General features: G+C 41.2%; 2 protein-coding genes across 2 annotated transcripts; one reads left to right on the top strand and one right to left on the bottom strand.

The window, feature by feature from the left end:
* Nucleotides 1-13,927: 13,927 nt before the first annotated feature.
* On the bottom strand, nucleotides 13,928-20,875 carry LOC122002195 (transcription factor IIIB 60 kDa subunit-like). Its single transcript, XM_042557280.1, has 9 exons — nucleotides 20,753-20,875; nucleotides 20,541-20,617; nucleotides 20,409-20,475; nucleotides 20,245-20,293; nucleotides 19,424-19,509; nucleotides 19,283-19,359; nucleotides 19,145-19,201; nucleotides 18,910-19,022; nucleotides 13,928-18,097 (listed from the first exon to the last, which is right to left on the bottom strand). Exons 2-9 carry the CDS (start codon nucleotides 20,606-20,608, stop codon nucleotides 17,991-17,993), a joined length of 624 nt encoding a protein of 207 aa, XP_042413214.1. The 5' UTR covers nucleotides 20,609-20,617; nucleotides 20,753-20,875; the 3' UTR covers nucleotides 13,928-17,990.
* On the top strand, nucleotides 14,584-17,593 carry LOC121999658 (transcription factor IIIB 90 kDa subunit-like). The gene is made up of 9 exons (XM_042554308.1): nucleotides 14,584-14,638; nucleotides 15,374-15,459; nucleotides 15,524-15,600; nucleotides 15,682-15,742; nucleotides 15,861-15,973; nucleotides 16,080-16,155; nucleotides 16,784-16,870; nucleotides 17,289-17,390; nucleotides 17,531-17,593. The coding sequence occupies exons 1-9, from the start codon at nucleotides 14,584-14,586 to the stop codon at nucleotides 17,591-17,593; spliced, it is 720 nt and encodes a 239-aa protein (XP_042410242.1).
* Nucleotides 20,876-22,464: the final 1,589 nt, after the last annotated feature.

Below are 22,464 nucleotides of genomic sequence, written 5' to 3'. Positions count from 1 at the left end.
TACTTGATTGTACTCCTGATGTAAGTCATCAAGAACAAATGTCTCTTATATTAAGATGTGTAGATATTTCAACAAGTCCAATCAAAATAGAAGAATATTTTATAGAATTTTTAAAAGTAATGATACATCAGGAAAAGGTCTTTTTGATACACTTATTAATATACTAAAGAAAATTGAACTGGATGTGAATGACATAAGAGGACAAGGATATGATAATGGAGCTAATATGAAAGGTAGGCAACAAGGTGCGCAAAAGAGATTGTTAGATATAAATTCTAGGGCTTTTTATACACCATGTGGTTGTCATAGTCTTAATTTAGTACTATGTGATATGGCTAATTCTTGTCCTAGTGCTATAACATTTGTTGGTGTGGTACAACGTATTTACTCATTATTTTCTTCTTCTACAAAAAGATGGAAAATTTTACAAGACCATGTTTCTAATTTAACTCTTGAACCATTATCACAAACACGTTGGGAAAGTCATCTTGAAAGCGTTAAAGCAATAAAATATCAAGCTCCACAGATAAAAGAAGCTTTATATAAACTTGCAGAAATTAGTGATGATCCTAAAACAAAAAGTGAAGCAAATTCTTTAGCAACATATGAGTTTGAAATTTTTGAATTTTTATTAGGTATGGTTATTTGGTATGATATATTATTTGCAGTTAACACTGTTAGTAAATTTTTACAATATAAAGATATGAACATTGCTATTGCATTAGATCAGTTAAAAGGTCTTGTTTCTTTTTTTTTAATGATTACAGAGAACATGAATTTATATCTGCTGTGATTTCTGCTAAAGAGATTGCAAATGAAATGAATATAGAACCAAAATTTCGTGAAAACGTGTAATTAGAAGAAATAAACGATTTGATGAGAATAAAATTAATGAAGTGAAGCTTTCACCTGAAGAATCTTTTAAAATTAATTACTTTAATTATATTATTGACCAAGCCATTTCTTCACTTCAAAGTAGATTTGAACAATTTAAAATATATGAAGATAATTTTAATTTTTTATATGATGTAGAAAAGTTAAAATTGCTTGATGATGAGTTTTTAAAAATAAAATGTTTAAATCTTGAAAACTTTTTAACACATGACATGTTATAAGGTATTGATGGTTTAAATTTATTTTTAGAATTAAAAGTTTTAAGAGAAATAATAAATCCAGTATTAAAAACTGCACTTGAGGTATTGAACCTTATAAAAAAATTAAATTCTTTTCCTAATGCATGGATAGCTTATAGAATATTATTAACTATACCTGTTAGTGTAGCTTCAGCAGAAAGAAGTTTTTTAAAATTAAAATTAATAAAGTCTTATTTACGTTCAACAATGTCTCAAGAAAGATTAAATAATCTAGCAATTTTATCAATTGAAAAAAAAATATTATCAAAGCTCGAATATAAAAATTTAATGAATAATTTTGCATATAAAAAGTTAGAAAACTAAATTTTACATAAAAAATTATTTTAAATTAATATTTTATTTTTTTTAAAAAAAAATTTTAAACCCACCATTGTCGGTCCAATGAAAAAGGGTGAGGGAAAATTTTTTTAAAAAAATATTAAAGGCCTAAATATATTTTTTTTTTTGCCTAAGGCCTCATAGAACCTTGAGACAACCCTGCGCTCAGGTTGGATGACACATGTCAGCTTTCATGCGCACAAAAGGGATCCAGGCGCCCGATAAGGATAAAGTCAACTCGGATAGAGCCTCACCCAGGTGCAGCTACATCAACGATGCAAGCGCCCGGAGGTCGTCTAGCGCTCAGAGGTGGATACCTCAACGATGAAGGTGGATTAGATAGCTTTTGCTGGAGGGGCCCAGGGCTGGTCTAAGCACCTGGAATGGGCTATAAAAGCACCTTTGACCATGAGATCAAAACATCAATTCTCTATGCTTAAACGATCTTTGCACTGCTCCGAAATTCTGCTACAACACCAAAATACTTCTCCAACAACTGCGATCAAGTCTCCACTTCATTCTTGTTGTCGGTATTATTAATAGTTGTATTTCTTTTTCATATTCAGATATTTTTTACTTGACGAATACTTAGTGAATTACCCGACAAAAACGATCAACGATCGAGAGCTTTGGACTAATAGCACAGGATGTGAACCAAGTAAAAATAAATTGTGTTAGTATTGTTTATTATTCCACTGCTATCTCTCGAGTTTTAAAAAAATGTGATAAAGTGAAACACGCTATTCATCCCCCCCCCCTCTCTTCCCAGCGCTTCTTCGATCCTACATACATTCTAGCTTAAAGTTAGCATAACATTGGAGCATCTTCGTGGAGCTCAAAATAAGCAATGGAAGACACTGTTGGACTCCTTACAGCCTCAGAAACTCATAAGACCTGTCTAGGTTAATATGTAGATTTTGACCGAAATCTAATGATTGACCTAGATTATTTAGATTTATGCAATCTTGCAACTAAGAAGGGTTGAGCGTGGAGAATATACATATGTTGTCAAATCTTGATTTTGAGCAAGGAATAACGTGAGCATTGAAGTGTCGGGAGATCAACACTACCACGGGCCTGATCTAATTCCATATCAGGCCCAACGTAGGTCTGATCTCCCAGAGACCAGAACAACATTCTAGCTAAAAGTTAGTGATCCTGTCCGAACCAGAAGTCAACAGACGCTGGGCACGTGGCGCTCCAAGGCTCGCTGATGTAGATCTCCAACTAGTGTCGAGATGCTCCGGCTATCCTGCACAGAAGTCGAGCCGGGAAGGGGATTCCCAGCGACGACCCTCCGACGCTCAAGTCAGGTAAATCACGATGAACAAGGTGGCTCCAGAAGTCTCAGAGTACGTACCCGAATCCCCCTGCCGGTGAAACCTGAGGTTCTTTATATAGAGCGGTGTCAAGTTTGGGCACGCGTACCGAAGTGCATAAGTGTCCTCTGTCCTTTCCTAGGTATGCGGCTGTCAGAAAGCTTACCTGACCCCTATCGCTACAGTCAGAGCATGCCCTCGATGGGACAGCGGAATCCCGAAGTGCATAAGTGTCCTCTGTCCTTTCCTAGGTACGCGACTGTCAGAAAGTTTACCTGACCCATATCGCTACAGTCAAAGCATGCCCTCGATGGGACAGCAGAATCCCCTGTCACAAGATTTGGAGCATGGCACACACGTGAAACCTACAGGTTGTCAAAGAAAGAAATCCTCTGGCCTTTTCCTTTGCTCCAAACTTGTAGTCCGAGCGGACGGATACCTAAACATCCGACCGGACATCCGCAATGGTTTACTTGTGCTTTGTGGAGACTAACAGGGGTGCTTTATGACTGCGGTCGGTCAAAAGGTCAGCTCGGTCCATGACCTTTTTAACTGAGCGTCGGAACCCCGATTTGACAGGGTGCCTCCCAACTATAAGTGCGAGCCGGCCAGACCCCTCCAGGTACTCGATTCCATCGACCGGCCGACAGTCCCATCGGACCGACCGTCTACGGCCGTCCGTCCGGTCGGACCACATTCTCCTCTGGGTGGGCGGCTGTTCCAGTGACTTCCACTTGGCGTTGACTTTGCAAGAGGGGGGGGCCCACTCTTACTACCGGATCACTTGCCTTCCCTTCAAGTCTAGTCGAAGGAGGCGCATAGTCCGACTGACTGGACTGTGAGTCTAGCCGAACGGCTCCTCCATGCTAATACTCTCCGCCCGGTCAGCGGCAGAGATATCCTTGAATGAATCAATGATGGCTTTCGCCGGATCTCCTTGCGTTCTGCGCCAATCTTCGACATCAATGTCGATCATACCCACTTCCAACAAACATTGGAAGGACTATTATTTCTATCTCCGCATGCCCAGTCAGCCAAACTTTCCGACCCAGTGGCAAGTCAGTCTACCTCCCCCTCCCGAACTAAAGAAATTCAAGACCCGACCGGATTATCTTCACGCCGCAAATGTACTAGCCGGTCTACGGCTTGACATCAACAAGCTTCTTCACGAGGGAGTGATGTACATTTTTGGGCTGAGTCCTATACGGACCCCACTTCCGACCGGCTTCGGTAAGAACTTTGCTTTGGCACTTGCTTTAATTGCTAACTGATTTCTTTTTCTCTTCCTGCAGCTGACATCGTCATGGACTCGGTGATGGCCGGCGTTCTAAAGAGAAAGGCAGCGGCGCTGGAGGCCGTGGCAGCCAAAGAAATGAAGGCGCTGGGTATTCAGCCGGTCGGTTCTCACGAAGGAGAAAGCGGCACCCAGGCTGAATCGGCCGCTCAGGCCTCTCAACAGCAGGTGGACAGCGGAGCTACCCCCTCCAGGGAACAAACGGCCCCCGAGGAAGGGTCCGTTCGGGAGGAGGATCAGCCACTGCAAAAGAGACGCCGAGTGGAGACACCGCTACGCTCGGCTAGGCCGCCTCGACTGCGAAAGGGAAGGCGCCTGTGCCCGAGACCATTTCGTCCGACCGGACGCCTTCTGACTGGGACGAGCTGACTGCTCCGGTCGAGGCCACTCCGGTTGAAGCCACTCCGGTCGACACTCTCCCCCCCGCTCGCCGTTCAGTCCAACGTTCGACCATCCATTCGCGATCTTCTGCGCCAGCTTCTGATCCCGGTCGGGCGATCCCTGGTCATGGCCGCACAGTACGGGCTACTCTTCATCTCCCTACTGAAGAGTTGCTGCCAGAAGCTGACCGGACAACCGTGCCCGAGCACACTATTACTTTGAAAGGGCCCCTCGCCGAGCACTGATCCCTCTCCAGAACTTAGCCAACAGCCACATGCAAGCGGCTACGGGGGTAAGTTCTTCGTTGTTTTTTGTTTTTTGTTTTGCCTAAAATATTTCTGCTCGGCTTCTAACAACTGCGCCTTCTTGTTTCAGAGGTGGGTGGAAGAGATAGCAGTTTCCAGCCGTCTGGCTATGGCGGACGAGGAGATAAGGCAACTGCGGGAGGGAGGTGGTCCGAGCGGCTCCCAAGGACCTTCCTACTCCGAGCTGCAAAAAGAGCTGAAGAAAGCTCAAACTCTGCTGGCTGCTGAGCAGAAGAAAACAGCTGACTAGGCCCACGCCCTAGCCGAGTCCGAGCGACAGGTCAAGTCGCTTGACACAAAGATAACTCTGGCCACCACTCGGAAGAACACAGCCATCTTCGATCTGGAGAAGAAAAACGTGGAGGCCCGGGGCCTGGAGTCGAAGATAAAAGAGCTGACAGAGCAGCTCGATCGGGAGAAGGCAGGCCGCTCGGCTGATGCGGAGAAGATCGAACGTCTGAATGAGGCCCTCACAAGCTCCCAAGCAACCTTCAAAGAATACCAGGATGCCGAGCCGAGCCGAGTCGCCGCTCTCCGACAAAGCCACATCCGATCGCCCGAGTTCTCGGAGAAAATTTGCAAGCGGATGTACTCGGCTTTCGACTTGGCAATTACGGCTACTATGACCTATCTGAAGTCGAAGGGCCTTCTTCCGGAGTCCACCAATATTCCGGGCGGCGATCAGGTGGAGCTTCTGAGCAACATTCCGAGGGACCTCTACGACTACATCGAGTAATTCTTGTAATTTAGCCGCTCGGCTGATCATGAACCCTTTTGTATTTAGGCCACTCGGCCTAAGGTTTTAATTTTAATGAAATGCTTTCCTTTAGTGTATTTTATCTTCTTGTACTGTCCCCTTGCTAACACTTGTGCTGTGCGCTCATCTCCTGTCACATCACACCTTTGGAGAATCGCTGGAGTATTTTCTCCAGCTCTTCCGTTCGGCCGCACATAATTCTGTGTTGCTACCAAGAATCGCTGGTTATGAGACGATCCGAACCTCTCGATGTTCAACCTCGGAGCTCGACGGTTGGCCTGCTCGGATTATTTATGGACGCCGACTCGTCTCTCGATTTTTAACGACGGAGCTCGTCGGTTAGTCCGCCCGGACTATTTATAGACGGCGGCTCGTCTCTTGATCTTTAACGACGGTGCTCGTCTCTCTTCCGCTCGGAGGGTTTATAGACGCCGGCTCGTCTCTTGATCTTTAACGACGGTGCTCGTCTCTCTTCCGCTCGGAGGGTTTATAGACGCCGGCTCGTCTCTTGATCTTTAACGACGGTGCTCGTCTCTCTTCCGCTCGGAGGGTTTATAGACGCCGGCTCGTCTCTCGATTTTTAACGTCGGAGCTCGACGGTCTTCCGCTCGGAGGGTTTATAGACGCCGGCTCGTCTCTTGATTTTTAACGTCGGAGCTCGACGGTCTTCCGCTCGGAGGGTTTATAGACGCCGGCTCGTCTCTCGATATTTAACGTCGGAGCTCGACGGTCTTCCGCTCGGAAGGTTTATAGACGCCGGCTCGTCTCTCGATTTTTAACGTCGGAGCTCGACGGTCTTCCGCTCAGAGGGTTTATAGACGCCGGCTCGTCTCTCGATACTCAACGCCGTAGCGCGCCGGTCTTCCGCTCGGAGGATTTATAGACGCCGGCTCGTCTCTTGATCTTTAACGACGGTGCTCGTCGGTCTTCCGCCGGAGGGTTTATAGCCGCCTCGTCTCTTGATCTTTAACGACGGAGCTCGGCGGTCTTCCGCTGGATTTATAGACGCCGTCTCGTCTCTTGATCTTTAACGACGGTGCTCGTCGGTCTTCCGCGGAGGGTTTATAGACGCCGCTCGTCTCTTGATCTTTAACGACGGTGCTCGTCGGTCTTCCGCTCGGAGGGTTTATAGACGCCGGCTGCCTCTCTTGATCTTTAACGACGGTGCTCGCCTCTTCCGCCGGAGGGTTTATAGACGCCGGCTCGTCTCTTGATCTTTAACGACGGTGCTGCCTCGGTCTTCCGCCGGAGGGTTTATAGACGCCTGCCTCTTGATTTTTAACGTGAGCTCACGGTCTTCCGCCGGAGGGTTTATAGACCGCGTCTCTTGATCTTTAACGACGGTGCTCGCCTCTCTTCCGCCGGAGGGTTTATAGACGCCGGCTCGTCTCTTGATCTTTAACGACGGTGCTCGTCGGTCTTCCGCCGGAGGGTTTATAGACGCCGCCTCGTCTCTTGATTTTTAACGTCGGAGCTCGGCGGTCTTCCGCCGGAGGGTTTATAGACGCCGGCTCGTCTCTCGATATTTAACGCCGGAGCTCGACGGTCTCCGCCGGAGGGTTTATGACGCCCCTGCCTCTCGATTTTAACGTCGGAGCTCTACTCTCCGCTCGAGGGTTTATAGACGATATTTAACGCCGGATATCGGCCTTCCGCGAGGATTTATAGACGCCGCCTCGCTCTCGATTTTAACGTCGAGCTCGGCGGTCTTCCGCCGAGGGTTTATAGACGCCCTCGTCTCGATTTTAACGTCGAGCTCGGCGGTCTTCCGCCGGAGGGTTTATAGACGCCTCTCTTGATCTTTAACGACGGTGCTCGTCGATCTTCCGCTCGGAGACGCCGGCTCGTCTCTTGATCTTTAACGACGGTGCTCGTCGGTCTTCCGCTCGGAGGGTTTATAGACGCCGCCTCGTCTCTCAATCGGAGCTCGACGGTCTTCCGCCGGAGGGTTTATAGGCGCTCGTCTCTTGATCTTTAACGACGGTGCTCGCTCTCTTCCGCTTTTATAGACGCCGCCTCGATCTTTAACGACTCGCTGCCTCTCTTGATCTTTAACGACGGTGCTCGTCGGTCTTCCGCCGGAGGGTTTATAGACGCCGGCTCGTCTCTTGATCTTTAACCACGGTGCTCGTCGGTCTTCCGTCCGGAGGGTTTATAGACGCCGGCTCGTCTCTAGATCTTTAACGACGGTGCTCGTCGGTCTTCCGCTCGGGTTTAGACGCCGGCTCGTCTCTTGATCTTTAACGACGGTGCTCGTCGGTCTTCCGCTCGGAGGGTTTATAGCCGCCGGCTCGTCTCTTGATCTTTAACGACGGTGCTCGTCGGTCTTCCCGCCGGAGGGTTTATAGACGCCCGCCTCTTGATCTTTAACGACGGTGCTCGCCGTCTCGCTCGGAGGGTTTATAGACGCCGCCTCGTCTCTTGATCTTTAACGCGCGTGCTCGCCTCTTCGAGGGTTTATACGCCGGCTCGTCTCTTGATTTTTAACGCTGAGCTCGGCGGTCTCTCCGCGAGGGTTTATGCAGCGCCGCCTCTCGATATTTAACGCCTGAGCTCGGCGGTCTTCCGCTCGGAGGGTTATAGACGCCGGCTCGTCTCTTGATCTTTAACGACGGTGCTCGTCGGTCTTCCGCCTGAGGGTTTATAGGCACGCCCGTCTCTTGATCTTTAACGACGCTCGCCGGTCTTCCGCCGGAGGGTTTATGACGCCGCCGTCTCTTGATCTTTAACGACGGTGCTCGTCGGTCTCCGCTCGGAGGGTTTATAGACGCCGCTCGCTTGATCTTTAACGACGGTGCTCTTCGGCGCGGAGGTCGCCGGCTCGTCTCTTGATCTTTAACGACGGTGCTCGTCGGCGCGGATATTTTATAGCCGGTCGGCGCGGCTCTACGGTTTAACGTCTGGGCTAGACGACCGTCAAGGCTAATTTTGACACTTCCGTTCGGCGTAGCTCTTTGCCTTTCCCCCAGCTTGGATAATGCCTTCCTGGCCGCACGGCTCAGGATCTACTTCATCGAGTATTTTGGCTCGGATAATATACCTCCGTCCGAATGGCACGGGGCCTTCGATCTTCTAGCGTTTGGCTCGACCCATTTACCTCCGGCCGAACGGCGCGGGGCCTTCGTGCTACGATGATAATGCCTTATATTCGCTCCTTTGACTTTTCATCTCTGCATTTCAAGTATTTAGTCGAAAAATGAAATACACAGGGTGATTTACAGTGATACACCTTTCACCCCGCCGGGTAAGGCTGGAGGTGGTTCGCGCTCCACGGCCTATCTAGCTGCCGTCCGTCCTCATCCTCCAGATAATACGCGCCCGAGCGGAGCTTTTCGATGATTTTGAAAGGGCCTGCCCATGGCGCTTCAAGCTTGCCGGGCAACTCGTGCTGCGCTAGGCTCGGCGAAATTCCGGGCAACTCGTGTGTCGACCAAACAAAGACATCATGATTTTGCTAGAGGCATTGGATCAGCTTCTTCTTCTGTTTTTCCTCTAGATCCGAGGCGATGAAAGTGGTGGCCTCCGATCGGGTCGGATGGATCTGAACTTCCTCCTTTTCATCATAAATTAAAGCAGGAGGTTTCTCGGTTATGGCGTGTACCTCGATTCGGGGGGCCTTCCGAGCGGAAGAAGCTTCTGCTCGGATCATCTCTATATAGCATCGCCGAGCTGCTAGCTGATCTCCACGCACTTCTCCTACTTTGTCTTCCACGGGGAACTTTATCTTCTGGTGGAAGGTTGAAACAACCGCTCGGAATTCCGCCAGCCCGGCCGTAATGACATTGTAGGATGATGGAGAGTCGACCACCACGAAGTTTATTGTCCCGTCCTCTGAGTGGCTCTTCCCGTGAGGTGGCCACCGGATCCGTCCGATCGACAACTTGCCAGTAAACCCAGAGCGGGTAGTCATGGCGTACTCGATCAATTTGCAGTGATCGAACGCCTTCTTGAATATGATGTTGACCGAGCTCCCGTGTCAACGAATATGCGAATAGTGTAATTTATTACCGCTTTAATGAGTAACGTCGTCATGGGCACTTCTACTCCTTCCAAGTCTCCAGGCCGAAAGTGATTTCCGGTCCACTTGCCCGCTCTTGACTACAGCCGAGCTGCCGGGCGCTGGCCTTCCTCGCCCTGTGTGAATCTCCTCCGGTCGGTCCGCCAAGCAATAACGTTGATCTCGCCTCAGGAAGTATTGCTCTATTTTCCTCCTCCCGAGCGACGGCGACCGCTCGACGTCCGGCGACTCTCGCCTTGGGGATCTCGCCGATCAGGCGCCCGTGATGTCGCCTCTATGCGGGTCCGGTCGGCTTCGGGTCCTTTGCCTCTTGTCGAGGGGAGGAGACCTTCGCCTCCGGAACGGATTGACACAAAGGGAAGGCTTCGCAATCCCTCGTGTTGTGCGATCCGTTTGGTGGAATTTGCGAACATAGGGTCCACCTCTTCTTTGGCTTTAGCGAGCCCACTTCTGTACGCGTGCGATCGGCGTGGGGATCGAATCGCCCTCGGTCCTCTGGGTGGTCTGGCGGCGTGTCGCTTCCGCAGATGAGCAGTGGCTTTCAGGAGTTTCCTTTTCCGAAGCGGCTTGCGCTTCTTCCACATTTATATTTTCGTTGGCCGATGTAGCATGTGATCATAATCTCGGGGCGGCTTTGATGAGCGACGGAAGAAGTCCCCATCCACAAGGCTCGTGAAGGCATTCATCATCGTCTCCGATGTGGCCGTTGGGATATCCATCGCCACTTGGTTGAATCGTGAATATAGCCTCGAAGCGATTCTTTTGGCTCTTGCTTGATGGCAAACAAGTCGACACTTGTCTTTTGAGCATGCTACCATCGCGAAGTGGTGGAGGAAGGCCGCCGGAATTCAAGCTCGTGATGGATCCGTCCAGGCAACCTTGAAACCACCGTTGAGCCGATCCGAGAGGGTGGTAAGGAAAACTTTACACTTTACTCCATCCGTATGCTGATGGAGCGTGGCTGTATTATCGAACTTACCCAGATGATCATCCGGGTCCGTTGTTCCATTGTATTCGCCGATCGTCGGAGGCACGTAGTGCTTGGGCAGAGGGTCTCGTAAAATATCTTCCGAAATTGGCGATTGGTCCGCCGAGATGAGTGCGCCGGGCTTTCCTTTTCACATCCTCGCATTTCATCAAGAGGAGCCTCTATCTCTTGAAATGGTGCCCTGTGGAAACAAGGCTCGGTGAAATGCGACGGTGGCTTGAGGTGCCCGCTCGGCCATGAGACGCAGATGTTGCTTCTCGCCTCCGCCCGGCGGATGCTTTTGTTTTGCTCTATGAGTTCGGCCCTTATCTCGACTCGTCGCAGTTCTTCGCTGAAAGCGCCACCGTGTCGTCCACCGCCCATTGTCTCCGATCGGATGCGGGAGCGTTCCCATGACGGCATGATCGCTGGGCACGTGGCGCTCCAAGGCTCGCTGATGTAGATCTCAACTAGTGTCGAGATGCTCGGCTATCCTGCACAGAAGTCGAGCCGGGAAGGGATTCCCGACGACGACCGACGCTCAAGTCGGGTAAATCACGATGAACAAGGTGGCTCCAAGTCTCGAGTCGTGCGAATCCCCGCCGGTGAAACACGAGGTTCTTTATAGGGTGTCAAGTTTGCACGCGCATCGGGCGCATAAGTGTCCTCTGTCCTTTCCTAGGTATGCGGTGTCGAAAGCTTACCCGACCTCTATCGCTATCCTAGGCATGCGGCTGTCAGAAAGCATACCCGTCCTTTCCTAGGTATGCGGTCATCGTCGGAAAGTTTACGACCCATATCGCTACTGATAAGCATGCCTCGATGGGACGAAGAATCCTCACAAGATTGGAGCATGGCACACGTGAAACCTACAGGTTGTCAAAGAAAGAAATCCTCTGGCCTTTTCCTTTGCTCCAAACTTGTAGTCCGAGCGGACGGATACCTAAACATCCGACCGGACATCCGCAATGGTTTACTTGTGCTTTGTGGAGACTAACAGGGGTGCTTTATGACTGCGGTCGGTCAAAAGGTCAGCTCGGTCCATGACCTTTTTAACTGAGCGTCGGAACCCCGATTTGACAGGGTGCCTCCCAACTATAAGTGTGAGCCGGCCGGACCCCTCCAGGTACTCGATTCCATCGACCGGCCGACAGTCCCATCGGACCGACCGTCTACGGCCGTCCGTCCGGTCGGACCACATTCTCCTCTGGGTGGGCGGCTGTTCCAGTGACTTCCACTTGGCGTTGACTTTGCAAGAGGGGGGGCCCACTCTTACTACCGGATCAGTTAGTATAACATTAGAGCATTTTCGAAGAGCCCGAATAAGTAATGGAAGACACCGTTAGACTCATTGCAGCCTCAAAAACTCATATGACCTAAAATGAGTGTAATCGGATCTGTCTAGGTCAATTCGTGGGTTTTGATTGAAATTCACTAATAGACCTAGACTATTTAAATTTCTATAAACTTGTAATCACTAGGAAGGATTGAGTTTGTAGAACATAGATATGGTATAAAATAATAATTCTGAGCAATATGAAATTAGTTATGGTTGCATGTCATTTGGCATAGAGTCTGAAATAAAATAATCCTTTTCAGACTTGTTGGAATTAGTTTACATTGACATCAAAATTATTGTGCTAATTAGACATTGTGATATTTATTTGACCAGACAATAAAGTTAATCCTATGACCATTCATTATACATTTCACATGTCATAGAAAACACCGTCTATTATACAAACAATATATTACATATATTACATGCATTATGCTTAAATATAATTCGTGAATCGAAGTTATAAAAAAAATAACAACACTACATAATTATAATTTTACATCTCCTGCCAACTATTTTTATTATAATATTATGGATAATTAATATAATATTTTGCAGAATATGTCCCTCAAAATTGATATTAGTATATCAATTGTAACATGTCTGGTCCATCTTCAGATAGGATAAGAACTTGAAGAAAACAAAAAATTGAAACAAAGCTATAAGGTTAAAATCCAATAACAATTGACGCGTGTTATGGTGCAAAATTAAAAAGAAAGGAAAAATTAGTCCTTTCTTAAAAGCTTGAGGATTTTTTTTTTTAAAAAAAAAAAAGTGATTGCTCAATTGATTTTATCATAGTATCTAGAAGTTTGTTGAAAAATACAGTCCAACAATCAAGTGGGTTCAAGTATTGAGCTCGAGCTAGTACACTGTAAATACACCTGCACGAACATGAAGAGTAGCAATAAAATAAAAATACACATCGAGTCTTTCTTAACACCAATGTGACACTACATCATGAGTTAACATAATAGGCATAGATGGCACGGATTTCCAGTTCACCAAATTAAACAACATAATAGTCATCGAGTCTTTCCTAACACCAATGTGATACTGCATCATGAGTTAACATAATAGGCATAGATGGCACGTATTTCCAGTTCCACCAAATTAAATAACATAATACTCGAATCCACAAAAGGTATAAAATAACCAACGAGCATGCTTTATATATATATATATATATATATATATATAATCAGGCTGATATCGTCAATTGTGGAAGGATCGACTCAATTTCATAAATAAAAAATTTCATCGATTATTAGGATAATTCAGAAAGTACTAATAGTGGACGATCTATAAACCCAACATCCTTTATTTATAAATCTCATTTAACAAAAAAAAAATCCCTACAAATACGTCACAATTAAGAATTAAACCATGGGGTACCTAGGAGACAACTAAGGTGACATTTGGTTAAATGATAAGAACGATTATGGGTATGAATTTAATAGAAAATTGAAATGGAAATGAAAATGAAAATAAAATCCACCTAATTATATGGATTTTGTTGATTTCCATAAATCTAGAAATTATTCCTAAATTATCATTCTCAACTCTACAATCCAAACACTATTTTTTACTATCATTTCATTCCCTCATTCCCAAACACATCAACCAAACACCCTCTAAATACCCTTACCATTATACCATAGCCGAGGATATGCTTTACAAATCTCAGGGAGCATTTAGTTTCAGCCATTTTTATTTTTATTTTCCAAAAAAAAACAGATTTTCCCAATTTTTGGAAAATAACTTTTTTCATATTTTCATAATACAATTTTCTTATAAAAGGCTCTAAAAATATATAAACCAAACACTAAACCATATTTTCTAAGAAAATGAAAACAAAAAGAGGAAGAAACCAGACAAAAAAAAAATTAAAAACAAAAACATAAGGCGCACACGTAAAATTATATATCGTTCGGCGCATCAGAGATTTCGGTGCATCAGAGAGAGCACCGACGCCATCAGTCATCGTCCGCCTTACTTCATCTCCCTGCTCGCTCACGTTCTAACCTTTTCCGTTCAACTTCCAAAAGTAGAGCTCACGCATCGATACTCTTAGCAATCAACCAGAACAAAACCACACCGATGAATTGACAGTAGCAATCAATTGTTTCATAGGTATTTTTAAAATTAAACAATAAAAAAATATTTGATGAAAATATTTTTAAAATATATATATACACACATATACATAAAGATAAATTTAAAATTTTATTATATATATTTTAATATTAAAATAAATAAAATATATAATTAATTATATAATTTTAAATGCGAGAAATTTAATAAGTCTAATAAAGAAACGACACCCCTGTAATGTCAGAAATCTAATAAATTTGAATGGGAAATTTTTAGAAATCACTAAAAAAAACCAGGAAAAAAAATTATAAATTGTCTCAATCAAACTGTAAAATTGAGTAGCAAATTTTTAGAAGTCAAACTGAAAATTGTAAATTTTTAGAAATCTAGTAACACTCTGCGTTGTGTGCAACTACATCACTCTATTCTGTCATTTGTCACCTCTGTCATATGTTGTCATCATATGTAAGTTTGTTTTGTATATATTCGTTTGGTTATATTTACTTCGAGACGGATAGTAGTGGTCAGGTTTGTAATCTATTGGCCCATAGAACCTTTAAGTAGTGTGAATTTATTTTATCCCCTAAACATATTTTTGTATTTACTTCTTTTCTCTCGACAACCATCTAAAAATATCATGAAGATTTTACAAGATACTCTGACTGGACCATATGAAAGAGCTCTAAAGAGAGGTAAATTCACATAACTTCTTGTAATCTAGGATATGAAACTCAATTGTTTATACAAATTTGGGTGTTGTATTTTGATAGAATTCTAATTTTTAAGTCACATCCTATTGTGATATTTTTAATTTTAGTTATCACCTGGCCCTTTGCAAAGTATGTGACTTAGTACTTGTTTGTTTATATTTTGTCTTTATCATCTGGTCTTCTTTTCCTTGGCTTTGCTCGCTATGTGTTTTAGTCGTTTATTATTATTATTTTAAATCAGATCTGAACTGGTAGGTCCAATCTATTAAAGCTAGAATTAAAATCCATTAAGTTCATGTTTAAATAGTGTTGAACTCATTTAAAATATGCAAGTATATCAATTCTCCCATTTGAATTACTGGTTCCTTGTTGTAGAGGAACATTGATGATCAAATTTCTGCCACGTAAACCTTTTCAAAATCAATGTGGGGATAGATAAATTCTAGATATAACACAAGTATTGTAGCTACATGAGCTAATTCTTGATTGAAAGACTGCCAAGATCCACTACATATGAGTATTACATATTTTTGTGCTAAATTTGTTATTTTGCTTAATGCAATGAAGACTAAAATTTCTTCTGAGTATAAAGTTTCAAATTTTGTTCATATCCCTTTTGCTCCAATTTTTCCTGTCTTATATTTCTAGAAATTCTTATTTGATTTTTAGTTTTATGTGAATAGTTTTTTTTAAATCTTTTGCCCCTTATTTGTCCAGGAAGAGATGAGATCAGCAATATTGTAAGTGGCCTGAGAATTAGAGATGAAGGTTCTTTAATCAGCTGCGCTTCTTGGTTTCATCGGGTATTTTTATAGATTGGTTGTCATACATGGAAATCAATTTATTCTCACATTTCCATTTCTGAAGTTGGCTGAAGATAAAGAATTCACCAAAGGACGCAAGATACCTCATGTTGCAGTAGCTTGTCTCTATCTGGCTTGCAAGTGAGAAATGCATGCTAATGTATCAATGTAGTAACTTCATTTAGAATTTAGTTCATGCAATTTAACTGTTTCCTGTTCCAGGACATGTAAAATGAACTATCTTCTCATTGATTTCTCTAACTACTTGCAGATAAATGTGTATGTACATCTTGCTCCTTTTGACCTCTTCATGCTTTCAAATGGAGAATTTCTTGTGTTTTTTTCCCCTTAGCACAACTAGTGCTAGGCAAGATAAAATGCTCACTTATATTTTGTTTCAGTTATGTGCTTGGAACTGTGTTTCTGCAACTTTGTCAAACTTTGAATCTCTTGGAGCACAAAATTATCCAGAATTTAGTGGATCCAAGTTTTTTTATCCATCGATTTACAGAACGTAAGTAAAGTTTGTTTTCTATTTTTTATTTAAAAATTCTTCTTTTGAGGAACATGAATCCTTGTCTGTAGATAATCTTAATGTTTGGTTTTCATTATTTATCTAGTGTCTTAGACTCCTATGACTGCATGGATTACAGTTTGGTTTATTCTGAATTTACTCTTCTAGTTTTTAGTGATCAAGTTTACATGTTGATCTATATAATTCCTGTCTTTCTTTGGAGTTTGATTTATTAGTGTGTATGGCTACAATTCTATTTGATTTGTTAATTATTCATATCTTCTTTAAATTGGGATATTACTATTTGTTGATTTATGAGAAACTTATATTCCCTTCCATGTTTATTGTAAATTTAGTAGAGAATAACACCTTTGCTCGCTAGTTTTTTGTTTGTAACAAAAAAAAAGTGCAGCCCGGTGCATGAAGCTCCCGCTAGCTCTTTGATTGTGATTAACTATTTTCATTTTAATAGAAAACTTATCCAAGGTAGATATATATTCACATTTGTGTGGTTGGAAATATGTATTTAATAATTAGTAAATTATTATAGTAAAGATGACCTTATTTGTTTTATTTTCTTTTCATGCTATTTATTTGTCAAGGTAACATAGTTATGAGATTAAACTAGACTAGATTGAATTCATTGTGTAAAACATGTGAAATTTAGGACTTTTAGGTGAAAAGAATAATGTAGTTTCTGATATGGCACTTCGCTTGGTATTCTTTTTTATTGACATAGTTCTTCTCAATTTGTAAATTCAATTGCTTATGCATAAGTAAATTTATTTCTTGTGCTTTTAATTGTTTTAGACAGGGAGGATTCCTAGTGGATTATGTGGTGCAGCACTATACATGTCTGCACTTTCTCATGGACTTGATCCCTCCAAATCAAATATTGTGAGTAAACAACTTATTAGCTAACTTCCACTCTAAATATGTACATGCCTATGTTTGGAAATGTTATCTTAAAGTATAGTAAATTTATAAGACAAAATTTCTTGGTACCATATGAATCTATATCTTGGAACCCAATTAATCCTAATCAAATATTTTTAAGGAAAACTTTTTAGGCAATTTTCACTACAAAATGTGTGAATGCTAACTGTAGGCATCTGGAAATTATTAGGAGGATTATAGCAAATTTATAAGAAAAATTTAATCAATAGTTTTTTTTTTCCCATTCAATGGTGGGTGGAATTCTTCTTTACTGTTATAATTTTTATGAAATTTAAGAGTCAAACTTAAAATCTAAATACAAATTTTATCTATTGTTTTCATCTAATTGCTGCAAGGCTTTTTTTTTGCGTTTACTTAGGTTTCTGTTATATACGTTTGTGAAGTGACTTTAACTGGACGGCTGATAGGGTTTGAGGAGAGTTCAGAATCTGTAGAAAGTTCAGAATCTCATAGTTCAACTGTAAGTACCAGACTTAAAATTATTTTGTTTTGTTGTTTCTTTCTTTGTATAATATATTTTTATTTCGCTATCATTCTAAGTCTGGTACAAAGAAAGTCTGGTACTTACAATTGAACTATGAGATTCTGAACTTTCTACAGATTCTGAACACTCCTCAAACCCTATCAGCCGTCCAGTTAAAGTCACTTCACAAACGTGTATAACAGAAACCTAAGTAAACGCAAAAAAAAAAAGCCTTGCAACAATTAGATGAAAACAATTAGATAAAATTTATATTTAGATTTTAAGTGACTCTTAAATTTCATAAAAATTGTAACAGTAAAGAAGAATTCCACCCACCATTGAATTGAATGGGAAAAAAAAAACTATTGACTAAATTTTTTGCTATAATCCCCCTAATAATTTCCAAATGCCTACAGTTAGCATTCACACATTTTGTAGTGAAAATTGCCTAAAAAGTTTTCCTTAAAAATATTTGATTAGGATTAATTGAGTTCCAAGATATAGATTCACATGGTACCAAGAAATTTTATCTTATAAATTTACTATACTTTGAGATAACATTTCCAAACATAGGCATGTACATATTTAGAGTGGAAGTTAGCTAATAAGTTGTTTACTCACAATATTTGATTTGGAGGGATCAAGTCCATGAGAAAGTGCAGACATGTATAGTGCTGCACCACATAATCCACTAGGAATCCTCCCTGTTTAAAACAATTAAAAGCACAAGAAATAAATTTACTTATGCATAAGCAATTGAATTTACAAATTGAGAAGAACTATGTCAATAAAAAAGAATACCAAGCGACGTGCCATGTCAGAAACTACATTATTCTTTTCACCTAAAAGTCCTAAATTTCACATGTTTTACACAATGAATTCAATCTAGTCTAGTTTAATCTCATAACTATGTTACTTTGACAAATAAATAGCATGAAAAGAAAATAAAACGAATAAGGTCATCTTTACTATAATAATTTACTAATTATTAAATACATATTTCCAACCACACAAATGTGAATATATATCTACCTTGGATAAGTTTTCTATTAAAATGAAAATAGTTAATCACAATCAAAGAGCTAGCGGGAGCTTCATGCACCGGGCTGCCCTTTTTTTTTTTACAAACAAAAAACTAGCGAGCAAAGGTGTTATTCTCTACTAAATTTACAATAAACATGGAAGGGAATATAAGTTTCTCATAAATCAACAAATAGTAATATCCCAATTTAAAGAAGATATGAATAATTAACAAATCAAATAGAATTGTAGCCATACACACTAATAAATCAAACTCCAAAGAAAGACAAGAATTAGATAGATCAACATGTAAACTTGATCACTAAAAACTAGAAGAGTAAATTCAGAATAAACCAAACTATAATCCATGCAGTCATAGGAGTCTAAGACACTAGATAAATAATGAAAACCAAACATTAAAATTATCTACAGACAAGGATTCATGTTCCTCAAAAGAAGAATTTTTAAATAAAAAATAGAAAACAAAATTACTTACGTTCTGTAAATCGATGGATAAAAAAACTTGGATCCACTAAATTCTGGATAATTTTGTGCTCCAAGAGATTCAAAGTTTGACAAAGTTGCAGAAATACAGCTCCAAGCACATAACTGAAACAAAATATAAGTGAGCATTTTATCTTGCCTAGCACTAGTTGTGCTAAGGGGAAAAAAACACAAGAAATTCTCCATTTGAAAGCATGAAGAGGTAAAAAGGAGCAAGATGTACATACACATTTATCTGCAAGTAGTTAGAGAAATCAATGAGAAGATAGTTCATTTTACATGTCCTGGAAAAGGAAACAGTTAAATTGCCTGAACTAAATTCTAAACCAAGTTACTACATTGATACATTAGCATGCATTTCTCACTTGCAAGCCAGATAGAGACAAGCTGCTGCAACATGAGGTATCTTGCGTTCTTTGGTGAATTCTTTATCTTCAGCCAACTTCAGAAATGGAAATGTGAGAATAAATTGATTTCCATGTATGGCAACCAATCTATAAAAATACCCGATGAAACCAAGAAGCGCAGCTGATTAAAGAACCTTCATCTCTAATTCTCAGGCCACTTACAATATTGCTGATCTCATCTCTTCCTGGACAAATAAGGGGCAAAAGATTAAAAAAAAACTATTCACATAAAACTAAAAATCAAATAAGAATTTTTAGAAATATAAGACAGGAAAAATTGGAGCAAAAGGGATATGAACAAAATTTGAAACTTTATACTCAGAAGAAATTTTAGTCTTCATTGCATTAAGCAAAATAACAAATTTAGCACAAAAATATGTAATACTCATATGTATAGGATCTTGGCAGTCTTTCAATCAAGAATTAGCTCATGTAGCTACAATACTTGTGTTATATCTAGAATTTCTCTATCCCCACATTGATTTTGAAAAGGTTTACGTGGCAGAAATTTGATCATCAATGTTCCTCTACAACAAGGAACCAGTAATTCAAATGGGAGAATTGATATACTTGCATATTTTAAATGAGTTCAACACTATTTAAACATGAACTTAATGGATTTTAATTCTAGCTTTAATAGATTGGACCTACCAGTTCAGATCTGATTTAAAATAATAATAATAAACGACTAAAACACATAGCGAGCAAAGCCAAGCAAAAGAAGACCAGATGATAAAGACAAAATATAAACAAACAAGTACTAAGTCACATACTTTGCAAAGGGCCAGGTGATAACTAAAATTAAAAATATCACAATAGGATGTGACTTAAAAATTAGAATTCTATCAAAATACAACACCCAAATTTGTATAAACAATTGAGTTTCATATCCTAGATTACAAGAAGTTATGTGAATTTACCTCTCTTTAGAGCTCTTTCATATGGTCCAGTCAGAGTATCTTGTAAAATCTTCATGATATTTTTAGATGGTTGTCGAGAGAAAAGAAGTAAATACAAAAATATGTTTAGGGGATAAAATAAATTCACACTACTTAAAGGTTCTATGGGCCAATAGATTACAAACCTGACCACTACTATCCGTCTCGAAGTACATATCATCAGTTAGGATGTTTTCACATGTCGCACAGTGACTAGAGCAGTATAAAAAGGAATTTAATGTAATATAAACAAACGAATATATACAAAACAAACTTACATATGATTGTCGTCAGGATCCTGATATATGGCGGCGCATTCCTCATTACAATGTGTGCACCAACCCATTGCTTGTTTCTATAATAAAATAAACAAGATCTCTGAATCCATTATTTTACAACTAACAAAAGGTGCACGAACAGAGAAATAGCAGATGACGCAGAGAAATGGCAGATCAACACAATGAAATCACGAAGAGATTAGGGTTCTTACCAGAGAATCACAGATCGCGCAGAGAAATCGCAGATCAACCACGAACAGATTAGGGTTCTTACCAGAGAAATCGCATATCACAGAGAGAAATCGCAGATCAAACGCAGATAAACCACGAACAGATTAGGGTTCTTACCAGAGAAATCGAAGATCACGCAGAGAAATCGCAGATCAAACACAGATCAACACGATGAAACCACGAACAGATTAGGGTTATTACCAGAGCAATCACAGATCAAACGCAGATCAACCACAAACATATTAGGGTTCTTACCAGAGAAATCGCAGATCACGCAGAGAAATCGCACACAATGAAACCTGAACAGATTAGGGATCTTACCAGAGAAATCACAGATCGTACAGATAAATTGAAGATCACGCAGAGAAATCGAAGATCAACCACGAACAGATTAGATTCTTATAGAGAAATCGCAAATCACACAGAGAAAATGCAGATCTTACCAGAGAAGTCGCAGATCACAAAGAGAAATAGCAGATCAACCACGAACAGATGAGGGTTCTTACCAGAGAAATCACAGAAATCGCAGATCAAACACAGATTAACACGATGAAACCACGAAAAGATTAGGGCTCTTACCCAAAAAATCGCTGAGAAATCGCAGATCAAACACAGATTAACACGATGAAACCACGAAAAGATTAGGGTTCTTACCCAAAAAATCGCTGAGAAATCGCAGATCAAACGCAGATCAACCACGGTGAGCTCACGAATCGCAGATCAAGCGGAGAAATAACAGATCAACACGATGAAACCAGATTAGGGTTCTTACCGGAAAAATCGCAGATCATGCAGAGAAATCGCAGATCACGCAGAGAAATCACAGATCAACAACGAACAGATTACGCAGAGAAATGCAGATCAACCACTAACAGATTATAGGCTTCTTACCAGAGAAATCGCAGATCTTACCAGAGAAATCGCAGATCAACCACTAACAGATTATAGGATTCTTACTAGAGAAATCGCAGATCAAACAAACCACGAGCAGATTAGAGTTCTTACCAGAAAAATCGCAGAGAAATCGAAGATAAAACGCAGATCAACACGATGAAACCACGAAGAGAGAGGGTTCTTACCAGAGAAATCGCAGATCAACCCGCGGGGCGCTCACGAATCGATACGCTTAGCGATCATCCGAAACCACATCGGTGAGCTGGACTACAGTACCTAAGTATAAAATTAAAAATAAAATATTTAATATAAATAATTAAAAATAAAAAATATTTTTTCAAAAATATGAAAATAAATAATTATATTTTTGAAATTAAAATAAATAAAATATGTAATCAATTAGCTTGATCTTGTTAGGGCAATAGGACTTCATGCAGCCCAGGTCCTTGATGCCTTAAAATGCAAGTGTTTTAAAAAAAAACAAGTACATGGATGTCCACATATATGGTTGATGATAGAGGTATGTATGGACTATCCTTAAAGTAAAAGAGGATCATTTACCCTTATCCCTAACAATACTGAGGTTACCATTTGAGGGAATTTAGTACCCTCTCTTAAAAGAGGTTTAATTTAGTTTAATTCTTTTTATACTGCATAATCGGGGAATTTATCAATTGCCTCAAGAAAGCATGCTATACTACTAAGAGAAAGGCCAGTAATAAAAAGCAGAAAAAGACATTCCTGACGCTCATTGCTTCTCACGCAAGATAAAATAATGTAATCGTCCTTCTCTCTGCCT

Source organism: Zingiber officinale, chromosome 7A (genome assembly GCF_018446385.1).
Source record: "Zingiber officinale cultivar Zhangliang chromosome 7A, Zo_v1.1, whole genome shotgun sequence".
Classification (NCBI taxonomy): Eukaryota; Viridiplantae; Streptophyta; class Magnoliopsida; order Zingiberales; family Zingiberaceae; genus Zingiber; species Zingiber officinale.
Note: the sequence above shows the minus strand (reverse complement) of the source record. Positions and strands in the feature narration are given on the sequence as shown.

Coding starts and splice junctions, on each gene's coding strand:
- LOC122002195 (XM_042557280.1), bottom strand. CDS start 20,608: ATGGGTTGGTGCACACATTGTAATGAGGAATGCGCCGCCATATATCAG. Junction 20,294..20,408: donor AGACGGATAGTAGTGGTCAG/GTTTGTAATCTA, acceptor AATATCATGAAG/ATTTTACAAGATACTCTGAC. Junction 19,202..19,282: donor TGTCTCTATCTGGCTTGCAA/GTGAGAAATGCA, acceptor TTCCTTTTCCAG/GACATGTAAAATGAACTATC.
- LOC121999658 (XM_042554308.1), top strand. CDS start 14,584: ATGAAGATTTTACAAGATACTCTGACTGGACCATATGAAAGAGCTCTA. Junction 15,601..15,681: donor TGTCTCTATCTGGCTTGCAA/GTGAGAAATGCA, acceptor TTCCTGTTCCAG/GACATGTAAAATGAACTATC. Junction 15,974..16,079: donor TATCCATCGATTTACAGAAC/GTAAGTAAAGTT, acceptor TTATTTATCTAG/TGTCTTAGACTCCTATGACT.